Source organism: Haemaphysalis longicornis, unplaced genomic scaffold, assembly GCF_048455015.1.
Source record: "Haemaphysalis longicornis isolate Haplotype H1 unplaced genomic scaffold, Haemaphysalis longicornis Haplotype H1 scaffold_3, whole genome shotgun sequence".
Taxonomy (NCBI): Eukaryota; Metazoa; Arthropoda; class Arachnida; order Ixodida; family Ixodidae; genus Haemaphysalis; species Haemaphysalis longicornis.
In genome coordinates, this window is record NW_027526335.1 from 33,907,079 (window position 1) to 33,930,623 (window position 23,545).

The 23,545-nt window shown below is 48.5% G+C and overlaps 2 protein-coding genes across 4 annotated transcripts in view; one reads left to right on the top strand and one right to left on the bottom strand.

Annotated features, from left to right (window-relative positions):
* The window catches only part of Sbf (SET domain binding factor), a 94,815-nt gene extending 84,317 nt beyond the window's left edge, over window positions 1–10,498 (bottom strand). For all 3 annotated transcript variants that reach the window (XM_077702807.1, XM_077702806.1, XM_077702805.1), the window contains exon 1: window positions 10,341–10,498. In XM_077702807.1, the coding sequence (XP_077558933.1) occupies window positions 10,341–10,395 (55 nt within the window). In that variant the 5' untranslated portion in view covers window positions 10,396–10,498. The remainder of the gene's footprint in view (window positions 1–10,340) is intronic.
* A 428-nt stretch (window positions 10,499–10,926) lies between these two features.
* Window positions 10,927–12,030, top strand: Rpl5 (ribosomal protein L5). Its single transcript, XM_077702808.1, has one exon. The coding sequence runs from the start codon at window positions 11,059–11,061 to the stop codon at window positions 11,953–11,955; it is 897 nt and encodes a 298-aa protein (XP_077558934.1). The 5' UTR covers window positions 10,927–11,058; the 3' UTR covers window positions 11,956–12,030.
* Window positions 12,031–23,545: the final 11,515 nt, after the last annotated feature.

Consider the following 23,545-nt stretch of genomic DNA (forward strand, 5'->3'; position numbering starts at 1 on the left):
GAGATATTGTTTTGAGCTTGAGAGGTGTTCAAACTCCCGCCATTTTTGCTCTGCAGTTCGTATCAAATCAATTGAGAGTAGCCCTTAAACGACGCTGCAACAGACATCATTTTGTTGCTTCTTATATGCGTCACCAACCGTCAGGAGACGCGGCAGAAGTGTTGAAAAATTTCTTCAAGAATTTCTTTCTCGACTCAAACAGAATGTTCAAAAGGTCAGTTGAGGCACATTATGGTTTCGTTGTAGTATCACTAACGTTGGACAGTCCTCGGCTTTTCCCACTTTTGCGGACGGGGTCTTGCTGACACCTGGACTCTATTGGTGGTGAGACGAAGTCGAGGACTGACGCGCTTGAGGAGTAAAAAGATCATACAAGATTACGGGTGTTAAGTGGGCTGGACGTGCTGGAATGTGCAGGTAAAAACGAGTCAAAACTCCCCGGCTGCTAAGGGGGGAAAGGGGGGGGGGGGTTGACACCACCAGGGTAGGACACAAAGGGAGCCGGACGAACCACCCCTCAAGGGTTGACGACGCTCCCGCCTTCCACAAATTACCGCGTGTTCAAACGGTAATGGGCACACGTGAGCCAAACCAGCGCTACTGTTCGGTGACAAACACCACAATGACAGGAGTCTTCCCTGCTGAAAAAAAATGCACCAAAAGGTATACTAAATCTCTCTCTGCTTCGGGCAACTGAAATCTCTCTCTCTCTCTCTCTCTCTCTCTCTCTCCTCTCTCTCCTCTCTCTCTCTCTCTCCTCTCTCTCTCTCTCCTCTCTCTCTCTCTCTCTCTCTCTCTCTCTCCTCTCTCTCTCTCTCTCTCCTCTCTCTCCTCTCTCTCTCTCTCTCTCCTCTCTCTCTCTCTCTCTCTCTCTCGTCACCCTTCCAATTTTTTCCCCTCGGGGGCCTCAGACAGCAACGACACACATTTTTATTTTATTTATACAGTGCTGCCACGCTTGAACAAGGGCTTAGGCAGAAGTGTTGCCGGCAAGGAAGCTAGCTTTATTACTTTCGAACTGCAGTGGTAGAAGGCAGAGCCACTATAGATTGGTAGCTTATTTAGTGGGCTCTAGTAGGGGCTATCGTCGCACAAAGAATGGATTGCAGCGATGTACTCGGTTACGGCAACGGCTATCAGAAGGGAGGAACGACGCTCGAAAGATTTCTCACGCAGGGCAACCCTCTCTCTCCACCCAAAAGCCCTCATTCGCCTAAATTCATACGTCCAGTATACCTGGCAGTGCCCAGATGTGTTAGTCGGGGCAGCATAAATTGTTTAATACGGCAAAAAGGCAAAAGAGAGGCAAAAATGCCGGAAGCTTGAAAACGGGAATCGTCGCCTTCCGAATTCACGAAATGTAAATGGTGAAACGGAGTGACGAACCCTATTTCAGTGTTCCCGGCAAAAAGGGCAGGCAATAAATTATTTTGTGCCCGGAAGCTTCTGTGAACAGCGTTTTTAAAACACAGGGACTTCAAATTCTAAACAACACCACACATGCTGCTTCATACCGCAGACGCCGATTTGTTGAGCCAAACCATTTCCAGCCATTTCCGTTGGTGCACAAACGCAGTAAAAATGTTTACGCCGGGGAAAGGGACGGCTATCTTCCTTTTTTTCCGGCGATACGTAACAAGAGCCAGGGGCAAAAATGAGGTGTTATAAACTATGTGACCAAGCCGTCCGTCCCCCCTTCAGGCTGATCTTCGTTACAACGAAGTTTTCAGGACAGGGAACTGATTTTGTTATGAGCAGAATTTCGTAGTAGGGACCGCGCGAAAAGAAAAGCGATATTAGAATTAAGCGGCTTAGTTACAGCGAGGGTGCACAGTACTTTGAACACACCTCCTATACTCGGTTACAACTCAAGAACGGCACCACCTCATGTAGTGTATCACTCCGCCAAAGCGCCGGACCCGTGACGTCAGGGCACGCGCGGTTTGAAAGGGGTTTGCTATGAATGCGTGATATCGTCTGCCTTGTCTCACGCAGTTTGTTTGTCGTCACTGGAGTCGTTTATAAGCATATTAAGTCCAAAAAATCACGGGAACGGCTCACGCCATGTCCAAAATATTCCCAGTAACGCCCTACTTGCGCCGCGCGGAGAAACACCCTGCTACGGTGATAAGGCACAGCGGCGACTTCCGGTGCCGTTCTTAAGTTGTCACCGAGATTAGATGACAACACCTCAGGGACAAGACATTTGCAGACGTGTTCTACGTCAGACATACTCGTGAAAATTTCAATAGCCCGGGTGCGGCTTCTGGGGTTACGTGATGCTCGGTCGGCTCAATTCGTGGCGCGTTATTTTTAGGCCGGAAAAAAATAAAAGTTAACGGAAAGCGGACGCCAGTTATACTTATTTTTAAACAGGCATCGTTCGTCCTCCCGGAACAAAAACCAGAAAAGCCACAGGAATGTATCACCTTTCAGTTACAACGAAATGCTATCCAGCTTTCAGTTTCAACTTATTTTGTTCCCTCGATGAGGCGCCATTTCACGAAGTCGAAAGTGGCGCCAAGCCCGATTTGGTACAAAATTCAGGCGCACACTTTGGCGCATGCGCGACTTGGTGTATGCGACGGCTCACTCGCGAGCCATGCGTGCAGAGGGCGGGAAGGGGCTTTGTGCGGTGCCGGCGCGCGGAGATGGGTGCACGGAGGATGGGTGCTGTGAACGCACTTGCGTCATTTCCGCGCGTGTTGTTCTATATAGTCGTCAGATGCGCACCGTGTGTGCCTGATAATCTGCCGCAGCCAAGGCTCACAAATATTACGTAATGCTCTCCGCCTGTCTTATCTGCCGGAGTAAAAAAAAGCGGTCACTTTTTCTCCCCCTTTTCTAGTTCATTGTACCTGTTGTTGCCGGGCGTGTACATTTGCATGTAAGCCACAATCGCATTAATATATCGACATGGACCAACTTATCTCCGTGTTTAGAGCCTCTCCGCGTGTCCCCGGCCCCCTTTGCAAAGTGAAATCATGAGACCCTGAACGGGAGGGATCGAGAAGATAACGCCGGGAACAAAGCGTACAGCCTCAGCTTTGCCCTAGACTACTCTGGATGGCAATAAAGGCTGACGCATACTGAGGGATGCGTGAAAGCTTTATGCATTAGGCGCGCACGTCACATCACTCGATGTGTTTTGAAGTAGTACTCTCGCAAGTTTGGCCGCGCCACGGAGGACAAAGCGCGCACGCACGCACGCACACACACACACACAGGCACACGCGCACGCACCTCTACATGTGTGAACCCATATACCCACCACAGGCAACGCCTAAGAAACTCCGAATCAGCCGTGCCTGTGAAGCACCCTTGTTCGAAAATCCACATCAGCTGCATAGTAGAATTGCGTTAGGACAAAAAAAAAAACTTTTTTTAGGGAAACGTAAGAGTGCCGCATTAATGCAAAGTTAGTGGCGCTCACTGACATTTCATGACCACACACGCGTGGAAATTCACAGATTGGTTTCTGCCACAGAAGACGATGAGCTCGTCAGAATAGGCATGATTGCGCGAGGCGAGGCTGTAAAAGGAAGTCAAGTAAGTCCTTTTTTTTTTCGTTTGTGAAGTCTTCGCAATGTGCATGTACGAGAAGTTAAACGCCGATATGATTAATTATTACGCACCCTTGATTCATACGTTTCTCTCAAATGTGCATGCACGAGAAGTTGAACGCCGATATCATTAATTATTACGCAACCTTCATTCGCACGTTCCTCCAACTTCCATTACGTCTCTCCTAGCACGAGTCCTTTCTGGTCTTTTTTTAATAAAAGGGTTTCGCGGTAACCTTTGGTATTCAGTCTATTGTTCGCGGCTGGAGTGCAACCAGCAGATGGTTTCATACACCCTAAGTCAGTCGATCGGGGCCAGTGCAGTGTAGCGATATATCGACGAGAACGCGCGGGTAATTATTTACTCCCACCATTGCGCTTGCAGAACTTGACAAGCACTTGTATAGAACCTATAACTGGCCAAAGACAGCACGACTGCAGGGTAGGGCTTTGTAGGGGGGACACTCGAAAGCGTGTATGAGAGACGAAGGCGCCGGTGTGTCGAGGTCCCGGCGCACGTTAAGGATCCCCAAATGGCCAAACCTATCCCGGAGCTCTCCACTATGGCGCGCCTACATAGTAACATCGGCGAAACAGAGCCCAGGCGACATATCCGTTCTCGCAGAATTGAATAAAATGAAAAAAAAAAAAAAACGCGGCGCGCTTAAACAATAAGTTTTTGAGCGAATGCGCGGCAGCACGAAGAGTCCGCAAACCACGCCGCATAGTTCTGTCTACTGCCGAGGAAAACCGGAACAACTATTCGGAAGCAGCGATTTCGGTCTGTTCAAGGTCGGTTAGCCTTCAAAACAACGCGGGAACAGCAGACTCTGGGCACACATGCTTGCTTGTCGACGACCTTCGTTAACAGGGTCGCCGCAGTCAGCAGACCCTGGGTCAGCGAGACGGCTCCTGGAATAACCAGAGCGCCCACGCGCCGATACAGCTTGCGATAAACGTCGTAAACACACAGCAGCCGATAAAATGCCGCCACCGGAAACTCGGCCGCTTGGAAACACAGAGCAAAGAACATTCGAGAAAAACAGACGAGCGAACCGAACATTGCACCCTTCGGCCGCTTGACATTTCCGGACATGAGGGTAGCCTTGAGGAGGTGCGTCACGCGAAATCCGCGCGAGCCACAGCTCATTACATGCGCGCCTGCGCAAGCAAGTGGCGAAAACTGGGGGCTTGCCACTGCACCCAGTCAAAATTATTGACCTTTTTTCTCGTTCTTCTTTTTTTTTTTTTTGTAAATTCCAATTTCGAGGTTACACGCGCCAAAGCTGCGCATCGGCTATGAGGCGCGCGCAGTGGAGGGAATTTATACCATTTAGGAGTCTCGACGAACCCTAGACACGCGAACTTGAAGCAAATTTGAACAGCTCTATAAAAAGACGACGAAAGACCAGGAACACGAAAGGCTATAGATGGGCCCTGACTTCAACTGCCTTGTACAGCGTCCGAGCAGCTTTATAACCGAAACACTAACAAAAATTGTAAAATGACAAGGAGATTACAAACAGGCCTTCTCTGCGAGTGTGCGCTGCTGCAACGGCCAATGAAACGTCTTCATTTTACGCCTCCAACAGAAAAACGGTCATGGCGGTTGGGATCGAACATGCGCACCTGTGTTCAGCAGCGCAAACCTCAGGCGCGTTAGACCCCGGCATGAAGATGTCTTTCGTATTTTTTTTTACCTCAGCGAACACATGACATTTGAACTGCCGTAAGATATTACGGGGAAAAAACGAAGGAAAAGTACAAACTTGGACAGAAACTCTCCCCTGTGCACATGTACTCTCTATCCCCATCTAAGTACGCACCCCGCAAGCTCGGAAAAACGATAGTTTTTAGGATCACAAAAAGACGGCTCGCTAAAGCATACGAGGTGACAGATCGAGGCTCACGCATCCTCGCCTTTACAGCCCCACAGCCGTACACGAAATGCAAGCTAAGACCAACACAAGTTTATGCAAAAGGCTTACTAGCTGCCACGGTTTCAATTAGCCAGTGTCTACTGTACCTCTATGAAAAACTTCGACTAAACTGAAAATTGATTGATTGATTGATTATATTTAACGCACCGACGTTACACAGGCGATGAGGCGCGCCGTAATGGAGGGCTCCGGATTAATTTTGACCACCTGGCGATCTTTAGCGTGCGCCGAAATCTCGAACACACGGGCGTTTTTGCTTTTTGCCTCCATCAGAAAAGCGGTCGCTGCGGCCTGGAATCGAACCCGCGACCTTGGGCTCAGAAGAACGCCTTAGCCACTAAAGTGAAAATAGGAATAACAGAGTCTTCGTTACACGCAAAAATCTGACTGTCACCTTTGTCGCCCAGGGTGTACATCTCCATGCCCTACGCGCGACAATGCACTGCCTGGCGTTCAAGGAACGACATGGCAGGCGCGCAAGCTTCCGCATTTGAACTGCGCGCGCTCTCCATTCAGAGGGCTGACTCATCAGGCGCCGCGGTGCAGACAGCGGTGCAGACAGCGCAGACGCGCCAACCGACCGTCGGGCACGCAGCGCGTACCTGTGGCGTGGCCAGGACGCCCCGCTGGCACGGGCAGACGCTATTTACGCCGAGGCTGCCAGAAATTCCTTGCAGATGGCAGAGTTCAGCTAAAAAGGCACCACGGCTTTGTGCTGGCTCGAACTGGGTGAGGGGGTCTTCGCGACACTTCCCTAAGCCGCGCGAAAATTTGCAAGCCATGAAGTACTCAAAGCTTAACGTTCAAGTGTGAACAAATTATTATATGACAGGAAGAAGAAGAAAAAAAGACGGTGTTTTCTCCAGCTTTCTGACCCGAAAAGCTTCAGTTCCAATGGAGAGGTAAGATTACATTCGGATTACTTGCGGCCTATCATTTGGCATGGCCTAGAAACTTTTGACAAAGACTGTATATTTAGGTAATCATTCTTTACGGACGTTACGGCAATCGCTAACGTACAACTGCAATCGCGAGTCATTATTTAAGTCCACTTAATGTCTCGAACATGCGCTCCTCGCCAAACCGCGCAAGCATATAAACGCCATACACCAATCGGGCAAGTACCTTTCGGTAGCAGTAATGCCGCCGTTATAACATATCTCAAAGCCAGTGATTTCAAGAGTGAACAATTACCATACCAACTGCGCCGCAACGTGGTTCGAAACCACAATGAAGGTAAACAGAAGGGAAAGAAACACTCCGCGTACACGAGTTCGTTAAACAACTGGTCTATCAGCAACTCCCTCCTACGGCGACGGAGGTGGCGGTTTTTTTTTTTTTTTTTGTTATTCCCTTTTTTGAAGGGAAACTGAAAGGGAAACTGCGTTATTCCCTTTTCTGAAATATTCTGAATCAAAGCTGGAAGGGAACACGAAGACAGGATGTAACCGCGCCTCAATCAACAGATACAGCCACGCTGGAAGCGCAAATACGTCAAGTTTAGCGCGAACTCCAATTAGTGAAGCATGTCGATCGCAAAAGGCGAATACAGCGTGGCGGCCCTTCCAGACGACAGTGGGATACAGACTCACTACCCAGGCTTTTCCCGAAAAACAATTGACTGCAGGAGAACCAGCGGTCAGTCAGTGAAGATTTAGTGGCGCTGTTGACGTACGCGGACACCTAAGCGCCTAACGGGTTGTGAATGGGAAAGCATGAATAGACGCCTTGCTTCCACCTCCTCGAGTTGTTTAAGGGCTTCGTAATATCGGCGCTCGGGACGCTTTGAAATCCGCTTGAACGCTTCCGAAAGGCTTCAATCTGTCTTCTACCACTGACGACGACAGTGGATTTCGCTGCTTGTTCTTCCCCTCCTTTCATCTGCGGTGTCGTGGCGTCGACGGCCACCTATGGCTGCTACCGAGTTAAACTTGCGCTGTGGAACGCCTCGTGCTACGGAGCGCTACCGAAGGAGCCCTCGTCGTGTTGCGGTGCTACGGAGCGCTACCGAAGGAGCCCTCGTCGTGTTGCGGAAGCTAACTTTTTCGTTCAATGGGCGGGCCATTTATTGTTTTCACTTTAAAACGCTGACCTGACGAGTCGTACTAAAGGACCAAGCAACATCTCCACCTGCCACGTGCAACAGAGCGACACGAGGGTCCCTTTTTAAGGTTCAGTTGGGTCGTCTGTGCCCGTTCACCAAATGAAGCATCCAGCCGTGTTGCGGATGTAATCCGCGTGCTGGCTACCATTTCTCCGCTCTATCAATACGTTATGAGTTTATTTCGGAAGCGGGTAGCCTGAAAAGGCCATTTTTACACGCAACTTCCTCCTTTGTCACGCCGAATAAAATTGTAACAAGATACCGATGGGGCCCAATCTTCCGAATAAAGCTGCGCTGCATGTGTCTTTGTGGTCTTCAAAAAATATATATAACGAGTCGGAACCAAACACCAAGCTCTGGAGTGAGAGTAGGGACCTGGATTGATCTGAAACCAGAAAGGGGTGTTCTTCCTTTCACGAGGTGGCTATCTTCAAATGCTTTGAATACGGACATCTTTCTTTTTCTTTTTCCATCACAAAGATAACTGTCGACGAGGCTGGGTCTCAATCCGCGACCTCGTGTTCAGCGGGACACCATAGACACCGAAGCCGGCGAACAAGCAATTATGCTTAGGTAATTACCTTTATTATTCTAAATGTGTCCTAATTTTCTGAAGCCTGTTCCCACACCTGGAAAACTACCGCTGCAATCAAACTTAGCACTCTGCGTGCACATCGACTTTCCTATTGCCACGGATTGTCGGGGCCGAATCACCCTTCACAAAACGCAGGGCACAGCAACGCAGATAATTTCTTTCTTATCGCTTATAATTAGAAGTTCGCCCAGGAAGAGGACGTCGCATAGACAGCCCTCATGATCTCATCCACCCATTACACGTTAACGGCCAACGCACGGGCTCGGAGATGCGAATGTACACCGCTTAAACGATGACTAAAAGGCTGCGTGGCTGCGTGACCCGCGGATGCTAATTCATACATACACCCCAGGTCACTTCCTGTTTCGTATAAAACGGCAGCTTCAAATTCAATACCCTCGTCGAAATGTTGGAGCACGGGTCGGGGCTGTCCACCTGTCCAAAGTGCTCTCTCTCGCTCTCCACTAATATATAAAAGCCCTTGCATTTAATTGTGGGATCTCAGTTCCCCGAATGGCACTCCACTGAAGAGGGATGCCGTTCTAGAAGGTACTCGGTGGATGCGGATCAGGACTTGCGGTCTTCCCCGCACAACTGATTTAAGTTTTCCGACCTGCTGACCCCTTTGGATAATAAAAAAGAAAACGTGTCACAGACGGACACATTCCTTAAAACGTCTTCTCTCAGCCCCGCCAAGTGAACTGCAGTCGAAGCGGGCGCACGACCAATGTTAACGAGCCAGGACTTCGCTCGAAAACTTGACAATCGTTCCCACCGACAAGGAAGACAAAACCCTGCTGGCGATTGCCACCTCCGGCAGTTTCGAAACTAAAAGCTTCCACTAGGTCACCTGGAGTGAGGACTGTCCGTACCGCCGGAACTATAAATGTGCGGGGCTCTGAAAGGCGTTGCCCTTGAACAACTCGAGCTTGGCGCCGTGATACAACACATGTCAACGCGAAGACGCTACGCGGTTCGGCGGTCTGAAGCCGTCTGTCCATCAAGGCGGGCTACTTGACCTAAAACAATGCCTCGGTCGGAATAATAATGACAAAAGAAAAAAAAAGAGCTCAGCAGAGGATCCGGGACAGGCCCGACAGAGGACCCAGGCTGGCCGACGCATCGAAGCGGTGATGACGCGTTCGAGCGAGTTCTCCCTCCGCAAAGAAAAAACTCGGCCAGTCAACCAGGCGGCAACAAAAATGAGGTAGATTTGCCGACGGCAAAAGCGGCACGGCCGGCCGAACGACCGCCAAGCGGTCTTTCCGTGCCCTCCCACGAGGAAAAGCACAATAAAACTGCCAGCGCGCACGCCCGAACAATAGGCAAAAAACGCTAAAAAATCCTGCGCATGTAACGTCGGCTCGGACGTGCATACGAATTTCGAGAGAGCGGATCGGCGCCCGCATTTATTCTTTTCCGACGCTCTCTCCACACGTCCGGATCGTCACCGCGACAGACCGCACCTCCCTTTGAAGGTCGGCCGAAGGAGCGATACCGGATGATATATTTTTTGCCCCAGAACATTTGACGACGAGGCCCGGTTGGTACGATGCGACGTCGCCGGAATCACACAAAGTGCACGCCTGTGATGACGAGCTAAGATCGCCAACACCGTCCACCTGTTCTGTTACGCGGGTGAGAGGTGTGGCGTCTACTGCGAGTCCGGCTCGCTGGGCGCGTTGCTCGTCGGTCGCCGTATGGAATAGGTTTGCCGGGTAACTTGTACTGTGGTAGTATGTGGAGCATCCATAACCCGTCGACACGCCCTTCGCGTTGCACACACACTTTCGGAGCTCCGTGTAGCCGTTTCACATCTCAACGGTTCGCAGCAAACGACTTCGGCCCTTGCCGTTGGCGACCGACAGGAAATATGAAAAATATTAGCTCGAGAAAAACGACTCTTGGCTCTGAGGCCCTGCTTTAGGCTGAGTTGTAAAGGCCGCAAGCAGGCAGACAGCCGACTACCGAGAGCGCCACTAGGAAACGAAAGTGCCTGAAGCCAGAAGAGTAACCGAAGTGCTGCATGCTTGCTCGCTCGGCTGCGAGCAATGCAGGCCGACTGAACATGCTCGGCTTCGCGCGCAGACGACGCCCTCTGCGTGGCCGCTAGGCACGAAGTAAAGAAAGGTACTCACGCTCCTTTTCATGATCGAATCCGACTACCACAAAATAGTCCGCCAGCCGGGACATCCTACGTTCAGGTTGAATCCGAAATCCATCGGGGTGACAATGACAACCAACACACGGGCTCCATCTTCCCACTGGGATCACTGGAGGAAACTACGGCGCATGCGCCGCGACCGCGTGCAGGAAGTTGTGAAATGCGTCCAGCGTGCTTCATTTCCTGTTTTGATTTTGCATAAAATCCGCAATATATTCTGCGAATTCAATCCTGATTAAAAAAAATATTTTACTCTGTTGTGTTATAAATTGTTTATATTGGCAACACCTAAAACATAAAGAACTGGCACAGAGTTCATAGAGGGCTAATGCAACCACAAAGTCGTGAAGCAAAACATCAGAAAGCGCTCTAAAAAGTTTTGCAAAATCAATAAACATTTAAATTTTATAATAAAAAAATTAACTCATAAATTATTAAAGTTAGTTTTATTTACATTTGTTAAATTAACTATTAGGTTTGAGCTAAAAATATTGCAACGCTTTAGCAGCGCCATTTGAAGCTTTAGTTGGGCTATTTTGGAGGTGACGCGTCCTGGCGGATGCTGGGATCCTTTCTCTGCTCATGTCGGCCAGGTTGGGCGCAAAAGCCACGTGTTCCGATACGAAGTGCTGATTACCCTACTCGCTAGGTGATTCCGCAAGTAACTCTTGCGGCAAAACTTCCCCAAAGCCATGGGGTTCGTCAAAGTTGTGAAAAACAAGGCCTACTTCAAGAGGTTCCAAGTCAAGTTCAAGCGAAGGCGAGAGGGTAAGACCGACTACTACGCCCGCCGCAGGCTGGTCGTCCAGGACAAGAACAAGTACAACACACCGAAGTACCGCATGATCGTGCGCATCACAAACCGCGACATCATCTGCCAGATTGCGTACGCTCGGATCGAAGGAGACGTGATCGTGTGCGCCGCGTATGCTCACGAGCTGCCGCGCTACGGCGTCAAGCTAGGCCTAACCAACTATGCCGCGGCCTACTGCACGGGGCTACTGCTTGCCAGGCGTATGCTGCAGAAGTTCAAGCTCGACGAAATGTACAAGGGCTGCGAGGAAGCCACGGGTGAAGACTACTTCGTGGAGAGCCTTGACGGGCAGCCCGGTGCGTTCCGCTGCTACTTGGACGTGGGCCTGGCCCGCACCACGACCGGCGCGCGCATTTTCGGCTGCCTGAAGGGCGCCGTGGACGGCGGCATGGACATCCCGCACAGCAACAAGAGGTTCCCGGGCTACGACAACGAGACCAAGGAGTTCAACGCCGAAGTGCACCGCCGGCACATCTACGGCCAGCACGTCGCCGAGTACATGAAGGTGCTCCTGGAGGAGGATGAGGAGGCCTACAAGCGGCAGTTCTCGCGCTACAACAAGCTCGGCGTGACCGCGGACGAGATCGAGGAGATCTACAAGAAGGCCCACGCTGCCATCCGCGCCGACCCGTCGCACAAGCCCAAGGCTGCTCGTCCCGACGTGGTCAAGAAACGCTGGAACCGCGCCAAGATGACACTGTCCGAGCGGCGCAACAGGGTGGCCCAGAAGAAGGCATCGTTCATCAAGAAGCTCGAGGCTGGCGACGCCGACTAAGCAACCAACCAAGAGCGCGCCGTGAACGGAATAAAACGGCGCTACCTGCTGCCACCCTGGTACCTAAATGCTCAACTGTTGCCTGCCTCGTTCCTTTTATGCACCTCGCTGCCACGTGGTGGCTGGTTGCGTGCCCTTAGGGATATTCATTGCACGTGGTTGTGAAGCTGTTAAACGACTGATCTTTCGCAGGCCAGAACGCACTGTTGAAAAGTATGCGTATGTAAAATAAGTCAGTAGCTTGCATACCTTTTGTCTTAAGTTGCTACCACTACAGTCGCCGATCGCATGCCCCAGCAACCGATATTTCAGCATGTGTAGCCAACCAAAGACGAATGCCTGGCTGGAGAGATGGCAATTCTTGCATGGTAGCTTGGTCGTCTATTTAAGTGTGGAAACGTGTTTGGCTACTACTGCTTGCAGTCTCTAGGCATGTGAATGTATGTCAAGCAGCATGTGCCTGCATGACTTTAACTAACTTAGCAATAATAATATACCTTAGTACAGAACAGTGTAGGCAACAGCTTGCTGCCTAGGTGGCATTCATAGAATTTTGCATTGTGCCATTTGTCATCTGCACCTTTTAGCCATGCAACTCTTTTTGGGCCCTCTGGTTTACTGCCTTGGGATAGTCTTGGGAATGAGCTAGTGCAACTGTCAAGTTGAATATCCCAGCAATGCTTGGCAAGTCTAGTGCAGTTAATAGCGAGTTTTAGCCCCCCGAATGTTCCGTGAGGATGCGGCCCATTCGTCCCATGGTGTTCGGTCACATAAGAACACTCGTCATAGGCCAGTTCGACAAATGGCTAAGTTCGTCATAGGTGCGCAGAACGAATGTTCACATGTTCTTTCTTTCTGGACGCATGTGGGTCTCAGCGAAGTAGGTAGGATGGTTCGACTCGAAAGAGAAAGCGGGGCACGTGCTTTCTTTTCGGCCGTACATCTGGGAAAGTTCAGCTTAGAATGCAAGCCAGAGTGGGCATGTAGGGTGACCTGGGTTGATCAAGAATATAGATACGCGTTCAACAGCCCTAGACTGAAAAGTGAGGCAGGGGCGTAGCCTAATAAAGTTCTTGGAAGACGGTCCACAAAGACATCCCCCATTTATATGTTGCGGCCGGCTTGGGAAGAGGCCTACTCGTCATGGGAAAACTGGTCAGAGGCATCTAGCTTTATGTGGTCCCGTAATGGGGAAAGTGCTAGCACTGTCCTTCCCATTCTTGGAAATTTTGTCTGGAACTTTCATTTTGGGTGGATGTCAAGAAGTGTGTGTGGGGGGGGGGGGGGGGTTAGTGGCTTCAACTCTGATAATTTGTACCAGGTTGACCCTTTGTAGTCGGTGGGTTGGCCTTCCTTTTTGCTTTTTTGCAGGTGGCGGTTGAAATTAATTTTTTGGTTTAACACATGGCCTCCTGCATATCCTACTTCTCCTTCCAGCAGAAGTGTGTCACATGGGTAGGGAAAGATGAAGTACAAAACATTTCAACTCCACATTGCTGAAAAAGGACAGCGAGAATCATGTAGTTTATGAGAAAAACGTGTGCAAATTAGTTATAATTATACTTCCTTACTCAAAAACCATTATGCAACATGTACAAATGATATTGAGAGATGCCTTATCACCACTTACGTCTAAAAACGCAAGTAAATTTTGTTTTACCTGTTGTGATGAACTTTCCGAAGTAACAAAGCATCCTATGACGAATGATCCTATGTGACCAAACGGCCTATGTGACCACTTGCGCATTCGGCCAGTGACGAAACGCCATGTAAAGGACGGGCCTACACCCATGTTCCGTGTTGTGCATGGTTACCATGTTGACCGCGACCCATGTGGGCACTTGCGCATTCGTCGCGGTAGGGGGGATTAGTTCCGCGGGCCAGCCCTCACCATGCCTGTGCATTTGTCATGGTAAGGTGTGCCTCCTCACCCTTCCCGCGGTCAACGCGGTAACTACGTAAACGATGGAACAGACAGTCTACTAAAACTCTCTAATGAGCTCTGTGTGTCTACAATGTTCCAATTTCAGAGTCTGAAAGCCTGGAAGAAGCACTCCCGGGGGTGCATATGTTTGCCCACCGCCTTTGATCAACTACAGTAAAACCTTGGTAATTTAGATTTCACAGGACCAGAAAGTGTCCAAGTTATGGAAAGTACAGTCATGACAGCTGAAAAATGTTTTCAGCATCACTAAACTTATTTTTTAAAGTCGGTGATTGTTGTTTGCTTTGTGGAGGTGGTGTGTGAGGAAATCACTATTTTGCGAACTTCCTGGAGGGGGTTCAGTCGGTGCACTTTAGTCCTGGTTTTCAGCTAGGCTGATGGCCAGAATGATAGGCATTCTGCCTTTCACCTGGTTGTGAACCAGTGCCATGCATTTTTTTTTTTTTTAAGACGATAGTCTTTCTTGGGCTACGTAAACCCAGAAAATTTGGTCTGTCTGTCTGTCTGTGACTCGATTCAACCACCCGGCCAAACTAAAACAATGCCTGCACAAGAGTCTTATATAGTCGCAGCTAAATCTACCCGTCTAAGTCCGGTGTGATGTTCATACCTGTCAACATTGTTGAAGAACAAGACATTATGCAAATATAAAAGAACAAATTACTACAGAAGTGATGTCTGCAGTGTTCCTTTATAAAAAATCATACATGCTTGACTTCGACGAAATTAAATACTTCATCAACTCCAGAAAAAAAATTCACTTTGTCGTCGCCTGCTGTCGCCACCGCCACTATAGGGACCGGGCAGCTGGACGGGTGGCGCCACCACTCGGCGCTCCCCTCGTCAGTGGAATAAGCTGGTGCATTGGACTACACAGCCTCCTGTTGTTTTTGTCGTGTTTGCTTCGGTGCTTTGAATGTTTTGGTGGTGTTGTGGGCGGACATGTGAAATGAAACGAAGTCTAGTCAGATGTGTTGGGTTCTTAGATGCAGTAACGGCTACGCAAACTTGTCGGAAGCTTCTAAAGTTGGGTATCGGCTACAATGGCATGAGCGCTTTTTGCACCGATCTACGCTTGGCTCCACCCATTCTGAGTACGAATAAAACTACTATTATTAGTATTCATTTCTTCTTAAATGCACTAACGGCTACATAAACTTATTTGACGATTCTTAGTTTGGGAACGGGATACACTGACATGAGCGCTTTTGGCAGCGCTCTGCGCATGGCTCCGTGTGATCTGAGTAGCAATCAAACTATTACGAATATTAGTATTCATTTGTACCACTTTAAATTATCTTCACTGGCTACTACTGCTTCCACTCCAGCCTTAGCGCTGGGATACCTCGATACGTGTGCTTTGAAGAGAAAGGCACTTGCGTACGAGATGGATTACCGTGTAGCCGTAGAAATGTTGCGGTAGTTTATACTTTCTTTCGGTAACCGTGAGCTTTGTGCCTTCGTTTCTGTTGAGCGACACTGTGACAGCATGGGAGCCTGAATGCAGAAGTGGAACTCCCACGTTTGTAATGGTCATTTTATCAGCAAAAGTTATTCACCCACCCAACTGCCCAAGCTACAAACCATCCCTTCTCCCCTTCCCGTTTTACCACCTGCGTGAAATAAATGCTGGAACTGATAAATAAAAATGTGGCAGTGTTAACGAAAGCCGGTGTTTTTAATGCTTAAGTAATATTTAGAGTACCTAAAATATCGTGTAATCGTGTAATGCCTTGTGAAGACGCCAAAAAACGCGCGATTAGTTGCCTAAAATATGGGTGCATCACCCCGAGTCCTCCAGCACAGACACATTTCCGACACGCTGGAACAAGTTTAGCTTTGGAGAAGTGTGCATGGAAGTTCAAAATTAAACAGCAAAATCGTCTAGCCCTCCGTCTAATGGTTACCGTGGTTGAACGCAAAGCTTTCTTTGCGCGAAATCAAATAGGAATTGGTCAAAGACGCTGCGAGCAAATGACCAAACTGCGTGCTGGTCAAATTCGAAGCTCAAGTAGTCAAAGTTTAAATCCAGAAGGCAACCAATGAAAGCCGCTCAAGAAAGTTTTGCGAGAAAGCATCATCGTCGTTAGACGGAGAAGTGCATGATTTCTCAACGGTACGTGGCAGATTGTAAAACGACCGCAGCATTCAGATGTGAAACTGAGTACAGGTTTTCGGCACCCTCCTGTCTATCGCCCTTCATCCACGCAGGAATTGGTTTTTGAAAAACCATTAACCCATACTAGCCAGCAACCATTGCAATTCTGGTAAAGCAATGCTTCTCCACGACAAGCAAAAACGTTCTATCATGCGGTATTTATTCTGTAAACAATTCCCGATAACTGTAGTAAGAGCATCTCTGTGAAATTAAACACGTTTCAGCCGTAGTTAATGAAGTTACGGAAGCGTCGTCCATCACAATTTCTGTTTTGAGGTAAATCTTAGAAGCACCCCCCAACTTTGTCTTTCGTTTGTGCACAATGCTGTTTCGTCATCAACTGCCAAAGGCCAGCACCACAGCATTCCTGAATCGGTTGCACACACCAGCTTTGTGGGAGCATTTAGCTGCAATATACTCCTCGATATGCGAAGCTGCATGCAGGCATGAAAAAATTGCATGAAGGAAAGGACTTTCACTTCCAGCTTGGCGCATTGAGCGTCGTCTGCTATTTGTAAATACTGAGTATGGGCGTAAATCGCACACATGGCATGCCTCGTAAAGGTCACATCCACGCTCAAGATTTACCGATCTGAAAAAAGCCCCTGTAGTTATCTACGCTCTGCAAACCGCACCGCAGAAAAACGACAGAAAGCCATGCACAATAACGCTGCGCTGACCGCCACCGGCATTCCACTGATGAACGGTTCGCCACGGGCGGCGCTGTTCGCTGAAGCGACGGTGGTGCCATACAACGGCCGCCCGGTCCCTATAGCTTCTTGCGGCATTTTAAGGAATCAACCGGCAACAGTTACGAAAGGTTCCACTAGATAGGTTCCATGTTCTGCTTGCAACGCACGTGGAGTAGGGAAACGTGGTTCTTCAAACGTTGAAGTAGGGCGCCTCGATTCACGCGTGTCTTCGCCGTACGGCAGCGTTGGCATCGAGACACCCGGTTTGGAGCAGTGGAATGCGGGAAATTTAAAATGATTTAAGCAAACCTTTGGCGTCTTTACCTTGGGACTAGCGCGACGCAAGAGGAACAACATGAGAGGTGAGCGGGAAAGCGAAGGGAGGCATTTACTTGGCAAAAGTCAATAAAGACGATCGTCTTTTGACGACATTTGCAACGAAAGAAGCAGATAGGCGGCCAATTTTTTGTCTCCAAGATGTACACAAGCTCGTTGGTAACCCGTTCTGATCTCACCGAATTAGCTGAAGGCGGTGCTGTTCCGCCTCCTGAACCTGGTGGGGATTTTTTTCTTTCTTTCTTTTTTTTTTTTTTCTTTGCAAGGGATTCTGCGGTTAGCCCTTTCTGTGCCAAACATTATTTCTTAGAACAATTGCTTGCTCCAATCTTTTTCAAGTTGAAACTAAAACTATCTGCAATTCTGACCTACTTATTTATTTACTCGAAATACCCCTAAAGGCCCTCACGCAGGAGGGCATTATATAGGGGGTGGTCAACACTACAAAAAAATGAAGAAAGCTCACACTAACACGTAAGACTTGAAGGTAGCGAAGCTGCACGCAACCTTCGCGACCATGATGGTGGTGTAATTCCACGATTGCAGATTTGCTTCTTCGCTTCCGCAACGACCTTTACTCCATCATTGTTGCTATAAGTGGAAGCTTCCTTCATTTTTTGGAAATGATAATCATTGCAAATCACCTTGGAGGGTCGTACATATGATGTGTCTTTCTCGTTCCAAGCAAGTGTTGCCACAGTTACGGCGAACTGTGGAGTTTTTTCTTGGACAGTCTCCCCAACTGGGTATGCTTGGCTCGCAAACTTGTGTCGGGGATGCTGGGCGGTCGTTGCAAGGCATGCACACACGAGCGCTCAACATTTTCTTGGTTTTGTGAACTGACCGGAAGCCGCTGTGAAGCCTGCGCTCGGCAATTACTTGGTATTTTTAACTGCAGACACGAAAAATTACAATTTGCTAAACAGCTTGGCTGTTAAAAGGATATTCACAGCAATAGAGCTCGAGACTGTACATGGTGCAATTAATGCTGCAAGTGCACTTTATGACATCACAGAGGTGCATATATGCACAGACTTGCTCATTGCTGTGAAGCATCTGAAGCAAATGAAGACACCTTTGATCTGCCTCCATAAAACCTCACAGCTAACAATCCCAGTACATTGGGTAGAGGGGGCATGGTCAGAACATAATGAACCAGTTAGCGGACCATCTTTCCCACTCTTATTCCCCACCTGCCCTAGCCCCCTCTCCTTGTGATCCGTGCTCCCGTCTTTTAGCGCGGAAATCTTTTCTGGGAAGGGACACACGTGCCCCAATTCCCTCGTGTGTCTTCTCCCTTCCCCCTAATCTTTCCCGGGTGGAGGAAGTTTCAGGAGGCTTTGGGCTGGGGTGGCCCTCACACCTTCAGTCGCTTGGACTTGGGGGAACTCAAAAGATGACTTAGGAACTCGTCCCAAGTGTCCGGCTCCGGCGGCTGAAGCTGATGCCAAGCATCTTTTGTGGACATGCTCGGGAACAAGGACAGCTCAAGATGACGCGTTCAGGAAGGTTGGTCTGCAGTGGGATCTTTCATATGCCACGTGGCAAAAACACAAAGTTAAAAAAAATACAACATGGAAAGAACAGTACATGCGCGAACAAAAATATGACAAGGTAATATTAGCTCCAAATAACATCGTAGCGCTAACAAAATTGGCCTTTCCTCAAGAAAGCTGTCAAGCTCATGAAATGCTGTAGTGAAGCTTGAGCCATAGCCATGCAAACAAGCCTGCATTACTAGCATGTGGCATGCAGCTTTAATTGATTCTCAGGTCAATTTTCCATGGGTCCACATGTGGATTTAGGTCTCGAGCGTTCTGCTTTTCCCCTCGACACGAAATTACCCTTAAAAGTATTTGAGCAAGGGATTGGTATTCACCATACGAGCACATGGATCTCACGGCAGCAGTATTACATTTGTTAGGTACCGTCATTTGCAGTTGTGCCGAAATGTGTGCGAATTGGCCCTCCACTTTGTGGACTTTGCAAGAGGCCATAAAACTTGCATAGAGAGCCTTGCTGGTTCAGGCTTAAAATGCAGTGGGGGCACGACTCCATTACTCAGAAGTTACAAACTGCAGAAAAATTTTAGTTAGGTATCGTACCTCTGTGAAAGATATTCATGCAGGCGCAGTGTCTAGGATGGGATGGATTGGCTTTTCATGTTCATAAAGTCAAGTAGCTCTAACACTTCTAGACTGTACAGCAGCATACCATATCATTACCAAGCCTGTTGGTAGAGAAGAACAAAAGGCAACGAAACCTATTCCCTTAAAATTAGTAAGCACCCCAGTTACGGCAAAGAATTTGAAAAGAATTGTGGCATTAACTGATAGTCTCTTTCTGCTTCAGCAGTGGCACATCAGTGAAAGTGCATGGGTCAACTTCCAAGCATTGCTGCAACGGACTAGCGTAGTAAGCTAAACTGCAAGAAATGCATGTGTTCAAAATGGCATTTTACTAGATATGCAGGTTTCTACTCGGCTGAAACTTCTAGCCACTTTCGGTGCAAGTACCCGAGCTCTTGCATCAGCACATTTACACCTGAGAAAAAAATTTTAGGCACTGAAGTGAAGGCACATATGCAGACTAGCGATTATCAATCTTTGTGTCTCTTTATTTGCTTTTGTTTCTTTGTCCTTTGACACAAACTTCTCCAACAGGCAGATCGATTGCAATTCACACGGTGGTTTCCCTATGGCCAGAGCACTCCTATGCGTGTCTACTCGCATGTCCCATTCACCTGTCACAAGCTACTCATCGGGCTGCTGCTGCATCTTCCATTCTGGCAGAATGCCAGATGGAGGATGGAAGATGGAGGAAGCGAGAGAGAGAAACTTTAATGAAGACCAACGAGGATAGCCGAGCCGTTGCGCTGGCTTGCTATGCTAAATGATAGAAGAAAAAGAGAAAGACAGCAAAAAACAAAAGAAAGAAAACAAACAAACAAAAAAACTATAAAAATGAAAAGGTGTCGTTTGATACGCCCAAAATTTTCAATCGCAAAACTCTGTCCAGTTATGTGCTCCGAAGAAACTCCGAGAGAGCTTTGATTGCATGTGCAGCCTGACTGAGACCCGACCAAGGCCCCGAAACAGCCCTCAGTTCAAGTTTCGTACCAAGCTCCCTGCACTAAGATACAGTAATATTAGTTTCTGTCTGTGGACGGTGTACTTTGGGCACACGCATATAACATGGCGAATGTCTTCTCATGAGCCACATGTGGAACAAAAAGGTGAAGATACCTGCTGGATTTTGTAGAGGTAATGTCCCGTGTAGGCCCCATTCAAGTGCAGCCTATGCAGAATAGCTTCCTCGTGCTTGCTGAGCCCAGGTGGCATTCTGAAGGTGCATTTAGGATCAATCGTGTGAAGAGGTGTGTATTGCTGCCTTGCGTCAGTCCAGATAGACATCTACGCTTTCCATGCGGTTCATGAGGCAAGTATTGCCGCATCCTTTCTCGTGAATGGGATCGGCAGAGCTTGAGTGCAGAGATTGTGGGCAGATGAGGCGGCTTTGTCAGCTGCGTCATTGCCAGCAACTCCGCAGTGGGCAGGAAGCCACTGCAGATCTACGCTGTGTCCCCTTTGTATGGCTTGTAAGTGCAAGAGATTGATTTCCCAAGCCAGCTGTTCTTTTGGAAGCGACTTTAAGCTCTCGAGTGCTGACCTGGAGACTGTAAAGACAGCCCATTGATTGGCCGGCTGCATAAAAATATACTGAAAAGCAGTGCACAGTCCAGCCAGCTTAGTAGCTGTCCTAGAGGACTTGTGGCTAAGTAGGGCGCAAATGGTAGTGAGTGACGAAGGAATCGAGATCCCTATCACTGACGATGTAGCCGTCACTGAGCCATCAGTGTACACGTGAATGTGGCCTCTGTGTTTGTTGTTAATGTTTTCCAGGGCAAAGAACTTTAGAGCCGAGGCTGGTATATCCGCCTTCCGCTTAAATCCAGGTATCGTGGTGACAATTTTCATTGGACGAAAGAGCCACGGAGGGTGAGCAGAAGAGGCTGATGGCTGATACTGGGAAGTCAGACAGGGCTGTACTTCAGAGACCCAGGAGGCAGCAAGAGGATGCCTTTGTTGCCTTGCCACAATGCGTAGGCGCGTCCGAAGTTGTTCCATTACCTGCAAAACAGTGGGAAAAAGCCGCCTGCTCTCTGTCATGGTTCCCACTGTGGAGGTAGTCTTCAGGATACCAAGACATGTCCTCGGTATTCGGGCCTGCAACCCCTCTGCATGGGTTAGCACTCTTGGCTCCTACTCTGGTGGCCTGAAATCAAATCCCACGCAAACCAAATGTTTTTATTATATCTTGCAGGGCTGGGCACTAATTAAAATATTTAATCAAAATAATTGGGAGACATTAATGCATTAATTGAGCGGATAATTGGTTGATGTAGTTTATAGGAGGAATAAAAACAATAACACCAGATTTCGAGTTCAAAGTTACTTTTTCTGCTATCAGGTCATCAACACGGAGGCACCGAATTCACGTAATGCAGCAAAAGCTCATAATTAGGACTGCCACATCACGCCACCTCAGAACTAAGAGAAGTGAACAATAAAAGCTGTGCAATGCAATTGGGGAGCAGCAGAGCATGTCAGCAATTCATTGCTTGAGAAAGTCCGTGACTGAAGTCGGCCTTGTATTCTTAAAACTGAAAGCTAACCTATTTTTTTCTCTAGCAGGTGAATGAAGCGCAAGGCCTCCTTTTCACACATACTCCAAAACTGTAAAAGAGACAGGCAATATTCTATCCAGTCATTCCTTCCAAGCGATGGCCACACTGACGCTTCGTCCGCCCACTCCCCGCGGTCTTTGGCAGCGACAACCTTCACGCGTCTAACCTCAGAAATGATGCCACCTGTCGGCGTGCCCCACACCCTGAACTCGTGTCCACATCGACATAGTCTGGAAAGAAGCGTCTTCCAAAAGGACCTCCATGAGTGTTTTAGATTGCGTTTACCCAATTTACTTCTCTCTCTGTTATAATGGGGTGATGACCTCGTCAAGCTGCTCGAGCCTTCAGTCCCGTACTCCTCCTTTTCTGGGGAAATAAAGCTGTTTGATTTCTGGAGGTGACGCAGCCTTGTGTAGGCAGCAGGTGCGTGTCTCTAGTCGTGGGCCAGGCCACAAGCTGCTGGCACGGTAGCATGCGGCTCAAATTATCCGTAGCGGAACCTATTTACATTCAAGTTACCACGCTTTATTATAGTACATAGCCTCCTATGGGAGCTCAGCCGGACCACATTGTACAGTTCGAATTATCCGTAAAATCAAATTATTGAAGTCTTAATTAACCACTGTCTACTGTAAGTTCTCACATTTTAAGGCAATATCATGCATGTGTGCGGATGTTCATAGTCTGTCCAGTTGGGCTAAACAGACCCTCACATGGTACAGGTGTGGCCAAAATGCACATTTCTCGAAGGAACAAGCCCAGCACCCTTCAACTTTGTTGCCTACATGCAGTTGTGGGATCATTGTGGGGTTTAACGCGCCGACGCAACGCAGGCAATGAGGCACACAGTACTGGAGGGCTCCAGATTAATTTTGACCACCTGGGGATCCTTAACGTGCGCTGAAATCTCGTACACACGGGCATTTTTGCTTTTCGCCTCCGTCAGAAAAGCAGCCGCCGTGGCCAGGAATCGAAACCGTGTCCTCATGCTCGGTGGCACATAGCCTTAGTCACTGAGCCACCGCGGCGACTACATGCGGTTGTAATAACGGTATTATAAGAATAGGTTGTGATGTCTGGTGGTGCCCTCAAGCTTATGCAAAGCTTTGGGGGCTTGGTCTCTGGTCTACTAGGCTCGTGTGAGTTCAACCGACCAACTCGTTAAAAAATTTAATCGTGAACAGTGCATTTATTGATTATCCAGTAAGGTAATCGACCAATTGCCCACTCCTACTCTTTGCAGTAGTGGCCATTTTGGTACACAAATTACACCGCACTGCTCCTGGGCTACGAGGTGCACCCTAATGGAGGGCTGCAGATTACTTTAGACTGCCTGGAGATCTTCAATGTCCGCCAAAGTCTCAACAGACGGGTGTTTTTGTTTTTCAGCAAGCAAGCGAACAAACCAGCAATGCTAGCTTGATGCACACTAATTGTATTAATTCATTACAATCCCCTCCTCAAAGGTCACTATGACAAGGTCAGGGCCCAGATGACCCTTCAGATGATGTGCCTAGCAACCAATTGGCCTCTATATTCTTTGCCCAACCCCACTAGAGTATGTGCCGTGTGGGATTATGGCCTTGGGCAGTTCCCTTTCTCCCCACCAAAGGACCCTCCAGATTTATCTAGCAATGGTGTGCATCTCTGCCACTTCTGGCTACAGTTGAGGCTTACTCTACAAACCATGAATTATTCATTACCTGAAAACAACTAGTAAAACCACAACTAATTATTTGAGTAGTGCTATATAACTGCTACTGCTTTTATTG